The following is a 16565-nucleotide window of genomic DNA, read 5'->3' as shown; positions in this document are numbered from 1 at the left end:
TTGTTGCAATACTCTGCATGATCAACTGTGTCTGCTAGTTTATTGTATGTTGAACAGATTGCTTTCTAACACTAAATAGATTAAATTGAGATTTTAAGATTTGAGCAAAATCTAGCCAAGGGGGAGATAGCATAAGTTAGTAACAGACCCTATACTCACCTAATACATCCCCTACTGTTACAGAGCTGCCACTCCAGTGACGGCAGCAGTCGTGTGTAGATGGGCAGGTCGTCATATCTCTTTATGCTGCATTAAAAAGATACATTTTAAGGAAATTGTATATATAACAGGAAGGAGATAACATAATTGTCTAGTAAATGATATTTATGGTAACAGTAAGGAGTGTCTTTGTTATTTCTCACCTTAACAGCATTCCTTCGCTAGCACTTCCTTTACACAAGGACAAATAATTTCATAGTAAGTGTATAACAGAAAATACTTTATTTTAAGAAAGTCAAACCCAATTAATTTCCGCCTATTGTTTACTGTTTGGTCTAGCATAAAAATATGAATAAAAAGTGATCAAAGCGGGCAACACGGTGGCTCAGTGGTTAGCACTGCAGCGCTGGAGTCCTGTGTTCGAATCCTGCCAGGAACAACATCTGCGAGAAGTTCTCCCTGTATGTTCTCCCTGTGTTTGCGTGGATTTCCTCCCATTCTACAAAGACATACTGATAGGAAAAAAAAATGTACATTTCGATCCCTATATGGGGCTCACAATCTACATTAAAAATAGAAAAAAAGTGATGAAAGCAAAAGACATTCACCAAAATGATATAACTAAAATGTATATCTGACATCACATCTCCATACATGGGAAAAAGGCCTGCAGCAGCAAGGGGTTAAATTATTACAGGAAAAATATAGTGAGTTACCTATGACATTTATGACTGTAATTGTTCCCTTCCAAATAGAACGCCATGACCACTTCTTCCGGGTGTGACTTGTCTCTGTAATGTTTGCAAAACAGACATCTTTGACTCCTCACTTTTCTAACCTACTCACTTCCACAAACTCCGCAACCTGTTGCTACTTCAGTTATAAAATATACATGTTAAAAATCCCCTGGAGATGAATAATAACAGTTGTGTGCATATTTAAATCAATACTACCCCTGTAAGCTACCTTAAATTAATAATACACCTGATTGTTACATTATATTAATACTGTCCAATTTCTCCAACATTAAAGGGATCCTATCATTAAAAATCATTTTTTTCTGCCTAACACATAGGAATAGGCTCTTTCATTGGTTAAAGTCATTTTTAACTAAACACATCCTTTGCATAGTCTTTAGAAAGGCCACGCCACACCTACCTTTAGTATGTAAATCGTCTTCTTTCGGCGGAGGCTTCAAACTTCTAGGCCTCGAGCAGCCAACTGCGCATGCCTGCCGGCCACAAGAAAATGGCCGCTTACAATACTGTGCAAGCGGCCATTTTCTTGTGGCTACGGGCATGCGCAGTCGGCTTTGCACTAGGCCTGAGGCCTAGAAGTTTGAAGACTTGGCCAGAAAACCAAATTATATACCGAACAGCGGCCCGGAGAAGACATATTTCTTAAGGCTATTCCTACATGTTGGGCAGAATAAAATTAGTTTTAATGATAGGATCCCTTTAATAATACCCCCATCCTAAGGATAATCCATAAAGAGCTGCTGAAACGCCGGAGCATGTTGATCATCAACTCCAACAACATGCTCATTATATGGCTTCCCAGCGAGGTGCTGAGATGCCCGAACAATCACTGGCACAGCACAAGGAGCGAGTTCAGTAGCAGGCCAGCTTGACAGCTGCTGAAACACCAGAGCAGGCGGAAAAACACGCTCATTATATAACGTCCCAGTGAGCTGCTGAGATGCCAGAACAATCACAGGCATGGCGTGAGGAACAAGTTCAGCATAAGGACAGCTTAGGAGCTGCCAAAATGCCAGAGCAGGCAAACCATCGACGGCAGCAATTTGCTGAATATAGGCGGATCATCTACGCCAACAACACGTAGACGAAGTCACGGGCATAAAAATAAATCTCAGACAACCCTTTTAAATGATGGCCCCTAATGAATCCTATAAAAATACCATACAACCATTTTACTAATGCCCCTTTATATTACTACCCCTTATATCTATCCTAACTCCATGTTCACTATGATACTAGTAATGTTCCTACGAAGTGTAAAATAACAAGGGATGTAGGGATGTAGATGGGAAGGAATGTCAGTCAAGGGGGCAGCATAGGCGAGGCTTTACAAGCATAGAGATGGCAGCTGTTGCCGCAAGCAGCCAGTCTGCATTACAAGAAATCCAAAGCTCATGGGCACAGCAATTCTTTTTAAATAATGGAATAATGTTGAGACATGTCAGTGTGAATAGAGTCTAAGAGAACTAAGTATGTTCTACAATTCTTTTCTGCAAAATGTGAAATAGCCTCTTATTTTAGATTGTAATTCTATTTTGGCAATACAAATATTAAAAAATATATGCACTTGTTTTTTCAGAATGAGGGAAGCGTAGCAAACGTTGATGGTGATGATTACGAGGAGGTTTTCAGAACGGCAGCTACCAGTGGTAACAGATATGAGGTAAATATAACAAATGACCCAAAACTAAAAACTGTAAGAAATGTCTTAAACAAGCAATAAATAATTGCATAATAAAATAAAATAAAATGACTTATATGCTGTTTGTTAGTCGCAAAGTGAATATGTGTTTATGTAAGGCTAAGACCCCATGTAGCGGACCGCAGCCATAAAGCTCTGCGGGAAAAACCATGGCAGAAACGCATTGTGGTTTTCCCACAGCGTTTTTCGCAGAAAGTCTGCAGAGTTTTCCTTTGTGGACTTTCTGCTTCCACTATACTTTGCATTTTTCCACACCTGTCTTAAAATTTTTGTACAATATTATAACTGGTTTAGAAGAGATTCCCATTTACTACATACAACACAGATACATAGATACATTTCCCCCATAATATATTATGAGAACATTATGTGCATGGTTTTAGTTTGTTATATGGTTTCATGAATGACTCAAGAAATGTATAAATACTAGCAAGATATAAAGAATCTCAGACCTGAAGAAGCATTTGTAGCCCCTAGTTAAATTTCTGCTGTAGTTTATAGATGTCATTGCTAAACATTGCTAGAAACATTAGTTCATTTACATTATGAATTTTGATTTTACATCAGTTAATACCTGTTCATTGAGATTGGTTCAGATGTGAAAACTGCAGTATCTAGATGATACGTAATAGATGTCTGCATAAAACTGTATCAAATAAATAGCCATTTCTTTTCTTCTATCGCGGAAGTGACATCATGTTCTTTGGCCACTTCTCCATCCCATTATAATGAGCTGCATCATGGCCATGTGACCAATGGACATGATGTCACTTCCTAAGAAAAAGAAAGCAGTCATGTTTTGGAGTCCTGCACAACCCTTTTATGGCTCTCTAAATGCAATTTCATACAGAGCCATGCAGTTGCTTTCTCTTGTATCATATTTCATCAGATGTTGTATTTAAGCATTGCTTCTTGGGGACAATATGGTGCTTGTTTATATAATGAAAACTTTAGTAGAAAAAAACAGAACACTGAAGATAAAAAATATATGGATGAGGCCAAAAGCATACCAGTATCTCTTTTCTGACAATCATTAAATAATATTTCTGTTGGATCAGGCTATGTTCACATCTGTTGCAGTGTCTGCCTAATATCACCGTACCAGTTCAGCTTAAAAACACAGAAACCAAATTGACCTCCTGTTATGGTTAATGGGGTCCATAAGGCTCCATATATGATGTCCATAAAGCTCCATATATGATGTCCATAAAGCTCCATATGTGATGTCGATAAAGCTCCATATGTGACTTCTCTTGTCCTCCAACAGACCAGGACAACAGATAGGACAAGGGTGGTGTGAACCTAGCATAAGACTGAGCTAAATAGTGAAATTTGGAGAATTGGTAAATGTCCACTATTTTGAAGGTCCGTTTGTACATTGTATTGGTCCTCCAATGGACACTCCGATGCAGGTGTGAACCTAGTGTCACACATCACAGTCAGACAGAAATAATGATCTCATGCTTGTTTGGACTTCTTATGTATGAAGATTTTTCTCACATAGAAACATTGAGGCTAATTTATCACTGCTTTTAGGCCAGGTTTTGCAGTGTATTTTTACTGATTTTGCAAATTTTTTAATAATTCCACCAATGTATTAAGTGCGTGTCCATTTTTCTTTTGATTTGCCTTCTCTATGGGATGTCTGACTGTTGTAAGAACCAAAACTGGTTTTGCAGTTGATGATTTCTGTAAGAACTTAGGGGTCGTTCACACTACCGTTGCTGTCTGCTCAGCACTGTCTGTGGCTATTGTCCGTACAAGATTTTAGCAATGGACACTAGCTGGTGCATTTGCAACTTCCATTCATTTCAATGGGTTTTTATCTTGTGTCCTTTAGTGTCCGTTTGTGACCTTTAGTGTGACCTATTTTCTGTCCGTTTGAAAAAACGGACAGTAAGTGTCCATTTTTTTTTTAAACATTGAGGTCTATGGGCAACGGACATATAACAGACAGTAACTGATAGCCATTAGTTACTGTTCATTTGTGCCCATTATGATATCTCTCTGGGTTTTTTTTTTTTTAAATGGACACCTTCTGAATGGACACCAACGGTAGTGTGAACCCTACCATACAGGTTTATCCTTGCATCGACAGATGACAATGCCCAGATGTAAATAGCCAATGGACGGGTGCCGCGCCGCACCACCCATGAGGCGACCTGAAGCGACCGCTTCAGGCGGCGCTATGCCAGGGTCCCAGGGAGGGTGGCATTTTTGCTTGCCTAAGCCAGTCCAGGACAAGCTGTCCTGGACTGGCTTAGCACCAAGCGGTGGATTGGGGAGGCCGCTGGAGCAGCCTCCCCTCACACTCAGGCAGAGAGCAGGTCCTCTCCCATCCATATGCTATCCGTGAAAATCAGAGATGTGCCGTATTACATAGTTTTCCATAGCCTTGTACTGTGGGGGACGGGGGAACATTTCTCACAGTCCAGCAGTGATGCTATGCTGTAAGGCCTGCCCCCATAGCACATTACAGTGGAAATTAATATTCCTTTGATATGTATGTCTTTTCTGTGGATTTGGAGGAAAACAACGTAGAAGACCAGTGCTCCAGACAGCTGAAGCTGGAGTGACATACGGTACATAAGAAAGGTAGAATGTTTATCATTATGGTGCGCTCTGTGACACGATGGTGAATATTGAATCTGCTTGGGGAAATTGATACAGTCTCCTTAAATTTTGAGTGTTCTTATTTTTCTTTCAATGTGTTCAGATATTATATTTATAAGCTTTGCCACAAGAGGGATATCTGTGTTTAGAAACAGCCTTATGATTGACTGCAGTATATTACTGTATATTCTAGAAGAATACATAAAAGGTGCATACAAGCAAGATTATCAGTAATGTGAAAGTTTACTAGAACTGTATATATCTCTGACATTGAGGCTTGTGCCATAAATCAATAGAGCTACTTATTCAGCCAGTTATTTTGGTTTGTACTTCTATGACAGAAGCCAAAACCACTGTGACTGGATACTCAGTGTCAAGTGTTTATGGTTATGCTACTGAACTAGTAGTGGTGCACTTCCAGGAATATAATACTATGACCTGTCTGAAATCTGCTTACTATACTTGATCTGATATGGCCAGAGCTGTCCTATAGATTATTGTGAAGCCAATTCTATACAAATGCGTATCATGGTGACTCAGCGGTAAGCACTGTTGTCTAGCGGCACTGCGGTTTTCCGTTTTCCCTGCGCTTGTGTTGATTTCCTCTGAATTATTCTGGTGTCTTTATGCAATGTGTGGCTGAGAGGTCTTAAAGGGGTTTTCTGGAAAAAAATGTTGGTTTTTTGTTTTTGTTTTTGTTTTGTTTTTTACAAAATGTCAGTTAGTACTATTGAGTGTGCTCATAAAATGGGTGACTTGTTGAACGCAGAAATGGTCAGAGCCAGAGTATGAGGTGAGTGCACATCGTGGCCTATCCCTAGTTTTTATGTAATATTAAACTTGGTAGTTTGTTAAATCATCAACCTAGCAACCCAGCAAATATATAGAGAACCATAGACTGTTTGTGCAGGGGGTAAGGGGGCTGTGACCTACTCCTGCTCCCCTGTGTACCAGTTTGAGGCTGGATGTGGTCCATGTCATCTGCATATGTTTCTTCTCAATTATAACTTTTGAGAAACAGTTACCTGGGTTGTGGGGTCATTCATGGTGATGGATTCAGAATCATTTTTGGGTGAAATGGAAGTTGGATTTATTAAAGGTATCTTAGAATTCTGTACTATTTTGTGTAACTGGATTTCCAGTGAATAAAAATATTTACAATTCTTCATTTCTGTTATCCTACCATCAGAGGGCACTAAAGTATCACATCATACAGAATACGAGATCACAGGCATATTTAAGCACGATAGAAAGTTTTCTCTTGTATTAGTGTAGTAATAGACACAAATGAAATGTTTTCATACAGCCATTTAGCTGACAGTATGTGGTGTAAGAACATAAGTAGGCACTGTCAGGTAAATGAAAACTATAATCAAAAGCATAACTGAAAAAAATTATCAGTAGAAATTTATTTACAAAAGTTTGCACAACTTAAAGGGATCCTATCATTGGATACCCTTTTTTCTGACTGATACGTAGGAATAGCCTTAAGAAAGACTATTCTTCTCTTACCTTTAGAAGTCTTCTCCTTGCTGCCGTTCGGTAGAAATCCAGGTTTTCTTTGGTATGCAAATGAGTTTTCTCGCAGCACTGGGGGCGGTTCCCAGTGCTCAAACAGCACTGGGGGCCTCCCCAATATAATACTAGTTGTGCTTTTTCTCCAATTTTACCCCATTCTTAATTTTTTTTACAGCTTCCTAGTACATTGCACAGAATAATTAATGGTACCATTATAAAGGACAATATTAAGACCCCATATGGCTCTGTGAATGGAAAAAAAATAAAATTATTGGGTTTGGAAGGCAATAAGTCAAAAGTGAAAAATAGAAAAAAAACCACCAGTGGGAAGGGATTAATGTAATACAAAACCAATTACAATGTAGTATAGAGTAGGTCATTTGAAACAGAAATATAAAGTAACTAACACAAAACACAAACCAGCTATAAGATATGTAATAAATTCCATGATTTTCAGGCAACATTTGTGTCATTCATACACTTTGTAATATGCTCTCTCAACAAATTTCGTGTCCTTTCTGTGAAGTCCTGCATTTCTTTATTTTTCCATAGTTTCCCTATTGAGAGCTGAAATCTGTACATTAGGTGTAAAAAAAATCCAAACTATATGTCAAGAATTTTAAAAGATAGGACGGTGCTTCTGGTGTTGTATATGAAAGATTACAAAATGATTAATGACACAAATGAAAACCAAAAGCTGTTTGAAAGTTTAGTTACGCTGTAAGCAAAAAAAAAGGCTTTCTATGGCTTTGTGACGGGAACGTGTAGGTATCACTTTGAAGCTTGATGCTTCTTTATTAATATTTATAAATAGTATATAGAGGGGAATAATACAATAATCAACCAGTCTGCAGAGGTTTCACCGCATAAGTCTATCACATATTTGATTAAAAAGCCTAAAGTAGACTCAGTGCAGTTTGCATAAATGAGATTAGATTTATGTCAATGGGGTCCTTGGCCAGCATATAAAGTAGCCTGTGGTGCCATGAGTCACATCAGGATTAAAATGGACCTGCTTGATGCCTGTAATATAGTGATGAGGTGCAGTTAACATTTACAACTCTGGGAAAAAAAGGCATTTTCTTTTCGGTGAAGGATGATGTCATCGTCAGCTGTTCAATAATCCGTCTCGTCTTCATTTACTGTTGTCTCTTGGCATCAGATATTCATCATACACGATGATGTAGATTTTGTCATTGCTTCAACTGTAATTGGTTAATGATCAGCAACTGGAATTATACAAGCCCTTGTTCTAGTCCTTATGTTCCTAAAACATACATGAGGTATATGTTGTAGCTTGTTAACTAGAAATATCAGTTATTTCACCTATGTGGAGATTATAATGTGCGCATCTTATATTGTGCTGTTATAACTGATATCTATTTTCTCTAATGCAAATGATGCCTGAAATGTAAGCCAGAACTACAGGGTTTATTTTTAAATATAGCTAAAAAAACCCATTTACAATAAAAAAAAAATATATTTAAAAATATGTGTAATAGAAACACACCAAAGACATACTGATAGGGAATGTAGATTGGCAACCCTATATGGGACAGTGACTGACAATATCTGTAAAGCGCTGCGGAATATGTTGACACTATATAAGTAAGCATAATAAATAAATAATAATAATAATAATAATAAAGCTTGGTTTGCAAAAATGTAATTTTCTCATGACACATTCCCTTTAAGGTTCCAGTATACCTTACATAAAAGCGAAGTTGTCAGAAGCTGCAGATTACAGTAGGGCTGTGCCAATCCCTCCATCAGCAGTTTAGGGAGACCTTTGGTCCATTCGGTCAATAGCTATGTTGGTTTATGGCTGCCTTTATTGTGGTCTGATTCATACGTATTCATACTTAGGGGGCCATAGAACTATTAAGCTGTTCTGTAATATAGCAGATTATATGGGCTTGAGTATAGCACAGTGGTTTATCAAACTGTGACCATTACCTCTTATAGTATCACTATATGTTGATGACCATACTGTATGTGTGTTTTGGTTTGATTTTACATATATGTACAACCCCATGTAGCCATACTACCCCCCATATAGCTATAAAAGGTAATTGGCATTCAATAACATTTTTATATATTTAGGTGTGCTTGCTCAGGTTTTCTTTGTTCAATATCACCATTAGTATATTCAGTGATTCAGGTTATAGCCATTGTTCCCTCTACTGTGGACACACTGGAAATCATAAACCAAGACAAGTATAGCAACTATACAGTTTGTTGACCTCATTAGTAAATTGTTTTAACTCTTTACTTTCCTGCTTACAGTGAACACTGGTTATAGCTGTTTATAAAAAAAAAGAAAAACCCTCATACCAATGAATAACTGACCTAGATGTGCTATGCAGTATTGTAGGACAAATATCACATAATTTTGACTTTTATTTATTAACCTATAAATCGTTCATCATGGAAATGTTCCTTTGCTGCAGGGCTGACAAGTAGGGAATACTTTCACATATTTTGCAAACCATAAGCTAAACTGTAAGAAAATAATTCTAGATCCTAATGATTTTTGTGTTATTGTCAGCTACTAAAGTATTCTAAAGTCAGCAAATGCAGTACATATTGTATTATATAGCAATACAGTCTTATTCATCTTCCAGCAATTGCATAGAATCGAATGCAGTTTTCTGTAGGTCTTGGGAATAGACAACTTATTGCTGTCCATTATAGTAATGGAAAACCTAAGGCACCAGATTTATTATCTCCATTAATTGCAATTTACATTTAGCCCTGGTTTCACTATAGGTCAGGGGTCATACATGGCTAATCAGTTAAAAGGATTGTCCAGCCCCATGAAATATTTTACAAAGTCTGTACAATACTATAAAATAACAAAAGGAGTAAAACCTTTCCAATCTCATGCCCTCCTGTGGCAGGGCTTCCTTGTTTCCCTGACTGACTTTATTTACTGAATATTAATAATAATGCATTTTATTTATATAGCACCAACATATTCCACAGCACTATATAATTTGTAGGGTTCAAATACAGACAAAGAGATACATTACAAAGAAATAGTCATTTCACACAATAGGACTGAGGGCCCTGCTCGCAGGAGCTTACAATCTATGAGGTAGAGGGGGTGACACGAGGTAGCATTACTTATACAGTGGTCAGACAATTTTGTAATAGAGGTTACTGTCATTACACAAACAAAACTGTATGAGCCGTCCCAGTCGTGTCCTTTAACGCGCAGAGGGTGCCTGGACATATAAAGTTAGCCTATTTTTCTTCCTTGTAAAGCTTTAGCATATTATGCAGCACTTACACGGACATTGGCATTACTCACTGCCCCCAGTAGATTTTACAATCTGAGGGCCCTTTCACATGCAGTAAACGCGTGTGTATTTTGGCAAAATACACGTGTAAAAAATACACGTGTAAAAATAAGACTCCCATTGACTTCAATGACATTCTTTTACACATGTCAAAAAACACGTCAAAATACACATCAAAATACATGTGTAACGCACCTGTGTTCTACTCTCCGTTCTGTGCTTTCCGTCTTCTGCATGCCAGAAGACGGAAAGCACAGACCGGGTCCGGCCGTGAGCGGCGGTGAGTGTTTTATGCTCTCCGCCGCGAAACCGGATTTTTTAATCTGGACACAGAGTACTGCATGTCTGACTCTGTGTCCGGATTAAAAAACCCGGTTTCGCGGCGGAGAGCGCAAAACGCTCACCGCCGCTCATGGACATCTTTCTCACCCATTCAAATGAATGGGTATGAAAGACTCCTGCAGGTTTCCGTCTCCTGCTCCGTTTTATGCAGGAAACGGAAACCTGCATTACGGAGAGGACAACGCAGATGTGAACGAGCCCTAAAATGTCATTGAAGTCAATGGGAGTCTTATTTTTACACGTTTATTTTTTACACGTGTATTTTACCAAAATACACGCACGTTTGCTCCGTGTGAACGGGCCCTCAGTTCTTCTTCTGTATGTCTTAGGATTGTGGGAGGAAACCAAACTACGTGGAGAAAACCCTTGCAAAAATGGGGAACACATACAAACTTCCTGCAGATTTTGCCCTTAGTTGGACTTGAATCCAGGACCCCAGCACTGTATGTGAACTGCTGAGCACCTTCTTGTTTCCATAATTTGTGATCCTGAGACATGACCACAAAGTAGTGCTACTGTGGTGGAATATGTGAATTTTTATTGTGGATGTTAGGAGTATGAGAGACTATATGAAGTGGTTTGCCATTTAGTATATTAAGAAATTGCCACCTTTCATTATTGGCTTACATGAGAAGACTATAACCCCAGACACTATTCCCTTGATTTATAGACAATGGCGGGGACTGGAGTGTTATGCAGTATATTCCACGTCTTTCAGAAGGGTTAGTCTTCTAGTCCATTTCAGGAAATATGATATTTTAAAGTGTAAGTGGCTTTTATGTCTATTGTGTAGATGGGTATTTTAGTTCTTTTTTATGTGTAATTCTATATTAACCTCCACAGAGGAAAACGTCTCTGTCCCTGTTTCACGTATACAGAAAACATCAGTTAAGTTAAGTATTGATATGCTGTGGTTTACAAACCTGTGACAGTGCGGATTTATTTCTGCATATTACATTGTCTACAAAGTGGATGGAATTCTAGCTAATCTCATCCACTTTGCAGACAATGTAATATGCAGCATTTTTTTTGCTGTGGTGGAAACGTTTCCACCATGGCCAATACACTGCGTATTTGCATTGTGGGCCAAGACTTAAACAGAGCCTGACTGATGTTAAGGGTCCATTCAGAAGAAAATGGTGAGGAACTTGGTGTGGAATTTGGTGTGGAATTTCAGCACTGAAAAAAAAAAAGCCTCCCATTGACTTCAATGTGTTCCTTTTTCAATGGGAGGCTTTTTTTCAGCGCTGAAATTCCACACCAAATTCCTCACCATTTTCCTCCATGTGAATGCACCCTATAGCTGAAGCCCTGTGTTATGGAAGCAAAGCTTTTTTGTCGCAGTTTTTACAGGTGTTTTTTTTTTTTTTTTTTGTCAAAGGCAATAACGGCTACAAAAGGAATGGGAAATATGTATAGAAAATACTTGTACTTCTACCTTCTGCTAAATCCACTCCTTGTTTTGGCTCAAAAAATCTGAGGCAATATCTGCAACAAAATTTCTGCAACGAGGGTCCTCAGCCTCAAACACATTGGCACCTTGCAATTGTTTTGCTGAGGCAACTGATGATGGTACTGAGAGGTATACAGTATGAGCTATAGGGAGCTCCTGAGGCGGTATCTGTGGGGCAGCTGCACTGTCTTTTCACATCCTAATGTTGAATGGCAGGAACTGAAGAAAGAACGTAATTTCTATAGCCTGGAGGGAACATAGGTGATGGGTACGTGATCAGAACAGAATCCCTGTGATTCCTTAGCATTATGCCACCATACATGGCAGTATATCTCAGGAAATATGCATCAACTAAACCAGTGGTCCTCAAACTGCGGCCCGAGGGACACATGCGGCCCGCCAAGCACTTCTGTCTGGCCCCGCCGACAACGCCGGCAGGCGTGCATTTATAATGAAGCTCCTGGGGAGCTCGGGCCAGGCCATGGAGCGCACTTCACTTTATGTATTGGAGGGCACCGCTCCCGATGTCTGTGTGACCTGCTCTGCTTCCGGCCCACTGTTTAAAAAGTTTGAGGACCCCTGAACTAAACAGTAAAATGAATGTACTTCATTGCAGGCTAGAGACTATATGCAGTATAAAATGCTATGTTATGAGAAGTTATTAAGCAGAGTCGGTGTGAGTAAAATATTTTCTAAGCTCCATGCCTTAGGAAATATGGCGTCACTTTGCACAAGTGGGTACTCATAAATCAGGTCACAATCAGTTTGTTTTCATACCCATATGCCAGGTTCAGTGTATTAGGCCAGCTACAAATACTGGAGTAACCTCGTTCTGGAGTCATGTAAGGTCTCTTCCTTATTCTGAGACCTTATATGCACTCAGGTTTTTTGTTTGTTCAGAAGCATGACTGTCATACTTGCAGTGACTCTTAAGATAAATTTAGGTGCTGACTTAAAACTTAATGTGCACATGGGCTCTGCCATCCTGCTGTAAAAGCTGATCCTTTATTGACCAGATCCATGTTGCTGACCCTGTTGTTGTTAACCATAAGAGTAGTTTTGTCCTACTGAAAAAGTTACCAGAAAGTTGCATGTCTGTTTTTTTTGTAAATAATACTGTATACTCTCAAGAGCAAATCAGTTGACTCTCTATCTGGAATCTGTGAAGTAACATGAATGTTGAACATGGCTATTTGGGTATGTGTGGTACACATTTCATTTCTTTTGCTGGTTTTCATTTCGGTTTTCAATGTGTCATCCCTTTTCACTCTCTTTTTGTCAATTAAAATGTATCCTATAACACATGCTACAAGGTCCAGGCATCTGATTAAGGGCTACATATATATTTTTGATTTTGCTGTATAGTTTTCATATTTGTTTAAAAAAAAATATTTTTTTGAAAAATGTCACTGGATGTCCATGAACATTAGTGGTGAAAGATTTAAAGGGATGCTATCATTCAAATACAATTTTTTGTGACTAACACATAGGAATAGTCTGAGGAAAGGCTATTCTTCTCCTACCTTTAGATGTTTTCTCCGCTCCGCCATTCGGTAGAAATCCTGATTTTCTTTGATTTTCTTGCAGCACTGGGGGCGGTCCCTAGCGCTCAAACAGCACTGGGGGCATCACAGAACTCTCCAGCATTCTTCTTCTGGAGCAGCCTCTTCATGTGTCTTCTTCCGGCCTTGGCTTGAGACAGTACGGCATGCGCAATCCGGCTCTGCCATCGGGCCTTGGGCAGAGCTGACATCGCATGCCCACCTGGTGTAAGCGGAAAATGGCCACTTATACCAGGTGGGCATGCGCAGTCGGCTCTGCCTGAGGCCCGACGGTAGAGCCAACTTGCGCATGCGTAGAAGTTTCAAGCCAAGGCCTGAAGAAGACGCATGAAGAGGCCGTTCTGGAAGAAGATGAAGGCATCGCTGGAGAGTTCTCACTGGGGACTCCCCCAGTGCTGCGAGAAAACTCATTTGCATGCCGAAGAAAACTGGAATTTCTACCGAACGGCAGGGTGGAGAAGACATCTAAAGGTAGGAGAAGAATAGCCTTTCTTAAGGTTATTCCTATGTGTTAGTCACAAAAATTGCATTTTAATGATATCATCCCTTTAAGAGACTATGATAATGGACATGTAATAAATAATGGAGGCAATGAATGCAAGGAACGTTTACAAAAACTTTCTAAATTATGGTTTAATGATTAGCCAAGGTCTAAGAATAAAAAAAAAATTCTACCACGATATACAATGAAGAATTTAATACTGCATGGGATAATATTTTGACAGACTGTTCTTTACAATTAATAAATTAATTATCAAACAACATATAAAAATTACATTATACAAGTTTAAAAAGACCTAGTACAATATGAGAAGACTACAGTTTATCTGGATTTGTTTCCCAAAATACAAACTTGATTTGTTCGACTGTATCTTTTGTAAAAATGGATACATATTACACTGTATTTATATATTTATTCGCAGCACCTAGGAGGATTGAGTGGTGTATATGGTGATGCTAATGAGGATAGGAGATGATGAAGGTGTTAACACAAATGCACACTTCTGTTGGAGCTACAGTGGTTCTCCCACACTCCATGTTGGCCTATGGTGTTCCCTGTACCATAGCAGTAGTCATTTGCTGCTTGCTGAAGTGCATGGTGCATACAATTTGCCTCTGCACTGTTGCATCACTCTGGAGGTGATGGGTCTGGAGTATATGAGCAGCTTCATGAAATGGGTTTTCATAGCAGAGCAGTTTGAATGGTATAAAACCCCTGCTATTGGGCTCTGGAGAAGGAAACATGTTCTCTAATGATGAATGAAAGTCTAATGGAGGAACTGCCTATACAGGGCCTCAGAATGTCAATAGTGAGTCAGGCCATCTCATTCAAAAACTGTGCCTAGCTTACAAATCCTCTGTTGCCTGCATGGCCACAAGTTGGTGCAAAATCTTGTGGAAAGCCTTGTGTCCGCAGTTGTCTAGCAAACGTATGACATACCTAATTATTGGGTGCAATCTTCAAGTGTCTACAGATTGAGGGGGTCAGAGAAAGATATTCATGGCATGTTTTCATGGTTTGGTGGCAGTAGGTCTGATGTAAAGAGTACTTTGATGCCTAATACAGTACTGTATAAAATGCTGAAGTAAAACTTCTTTAGAGTCTCTTCCCAGTTGAAATCTGGAGCCTTTAGGTTCTCCATGTAAAAGGCTGGTGTACTTTATGCAGGGCTGTCTCCAGGTTTGTGTGGGCCCCTTTTGGAGTAACTCATACACACTGCAGCAAAAAAAAACAAAAAACTATCTAAATTGGTTTTTTTTTTTCTGAGGGAGATGTATAGAATGGACTGTATTACAGTCCACTCCAGTAAAAGTAGATACAACCTGTTCGGACATCAAAAAGTAAAGAAGAATTTGAGGTGGACATCTGCCTCAGATTCTTCATTTTCTTCCCCGGCCCACGGAGCAGAAAATCATCATTCTGTTGTGGTTTTCCACCACTGATTAGGCCCAAATGAATGACTCTAACCAGTGGAGAATATCAAGTCGTGGCCTCCGAATCAGCTGAAGAATCTGCGGCAAAATCCAGCAGGACGTTTTTTTTTCCCAGCTTCCTGCTCCAATTAGTTTCAATAGGAGGCAGAATGAGGGAGGAATCTGCTGCTGATATAGGTGCAAAATCAGTGCCAGATTCCACTATATGAGCAAGGCCTGATACTGTCAATAGCACTATTCCACAGTGGCCCCCACACAGCATTATATGCCCATAGTGGTCCCCCCCACAGTATTATATGCTCCCAAAACCCCCTCCCCCTTAGAGCTGGTGTTATTATTATACTGTGGGGTCTCCTCAGACCCCAAAATATAATAATCAGAGACCCTGGGGAAGTGATTAAAAATAACAAACACTTATAATTACATTACCTTACCTCTTTGGGGCATCCTCGCTCCTTTCTTACTCCTCTTCTTCCTGGCGACTGAGCTTTTCAGGCCATTGACTGAGGTCCTGCTGGGGCCTGTGATTGGACTGCAGCAGTCACATGGGGCACATGACGTTATTACATCAGCGCGCTGCATGTGACTGTTGGGGCCCAATCACAGGCCTGGAGGGGCAGGACATTAGTCAGCAGCCAGAAGAGATCCAGAGTGGATGATGAGCCAAGAACTGGTGCGTATAAGTATTTTTTATTTTTTTTTAATAACCTCTCCTCAGCTGACATCTAATAGACAGGGACCCAGGGACCACCAGGCCCCTCTCCATTAGCAGTATGTATAGCAGTCAGGGAACCAGGCTTTCCCTCACCACTATCATGTTGATTCAGGGCCCCGTACCCAACTCCAATGCTAAGTGGGCTCCCTCAGGAGCTTGTAGCCCCTGCACTTGCCAGCCCTGACTTGATGGTATATGTTTAGAATGTATTTATTCAAACATCAAAATACTGTAAAAGATCAGTGCACACTGCATTTCTCCATTGTCAGCTTGACACAGTTAGTAATATTCACTGCTGTATCATTTCATAGAATGTAGGGAAACGTGATACGATTGGATTTCAGATAATCCAATAACATCTCAGAATATACCTGAAATGTCTGTTCGACTGTAATATGAACGTTAGAAGAAACTCTCTTTATGTCAGCATTATTTACATTAAGCTACATCCCTGACCTTTACTACTGGGACGCATTTCAAGCAATACATCTAATGGGCCAAAGGAA

General features: G+C 39.5%; 1 protein-coding gene across 1 annotated transcript in view; it reads left to right on the top strand.

Annotated features, from left to right (window-relative positions):
• The window catches only part of COBL (cordon-bleu WH2 repeat protein), a 241349-nt gene that overhangs the window by 147683 nt on the left and 77101 nt on the right, over positions 1-16565 (top strand). The window contains exon 7 of the mRNA XM_075271170.1: positions 2497-2580. Coding sequence (XP_075127271.1) covers positions 2497-2580 — 84 coding nt within the window. The remainder of the gene's footprint in view (positions 1-2496; positions 2581-16565) is intronic.

This window comes from Leptodactylus fuscus, chromosome 4 (assembly GCF_031893055.1).
Source record: "Leptodactylus fuscus isolate aLepFus1 chromosome 4, aLepFus1.hap2, whole genome shotgun sequence".
In the NCBI taxonomy this organism is placed as follows: Eukaryota; Metazoa; Chordata; class Amphibia; order Anura; family Leptodactylidae; genus Leptodactylus; species Leptodactylus fuscus.
This window is presented reverse-complemented; position numbering and strand designations above follow the sequence as displayed.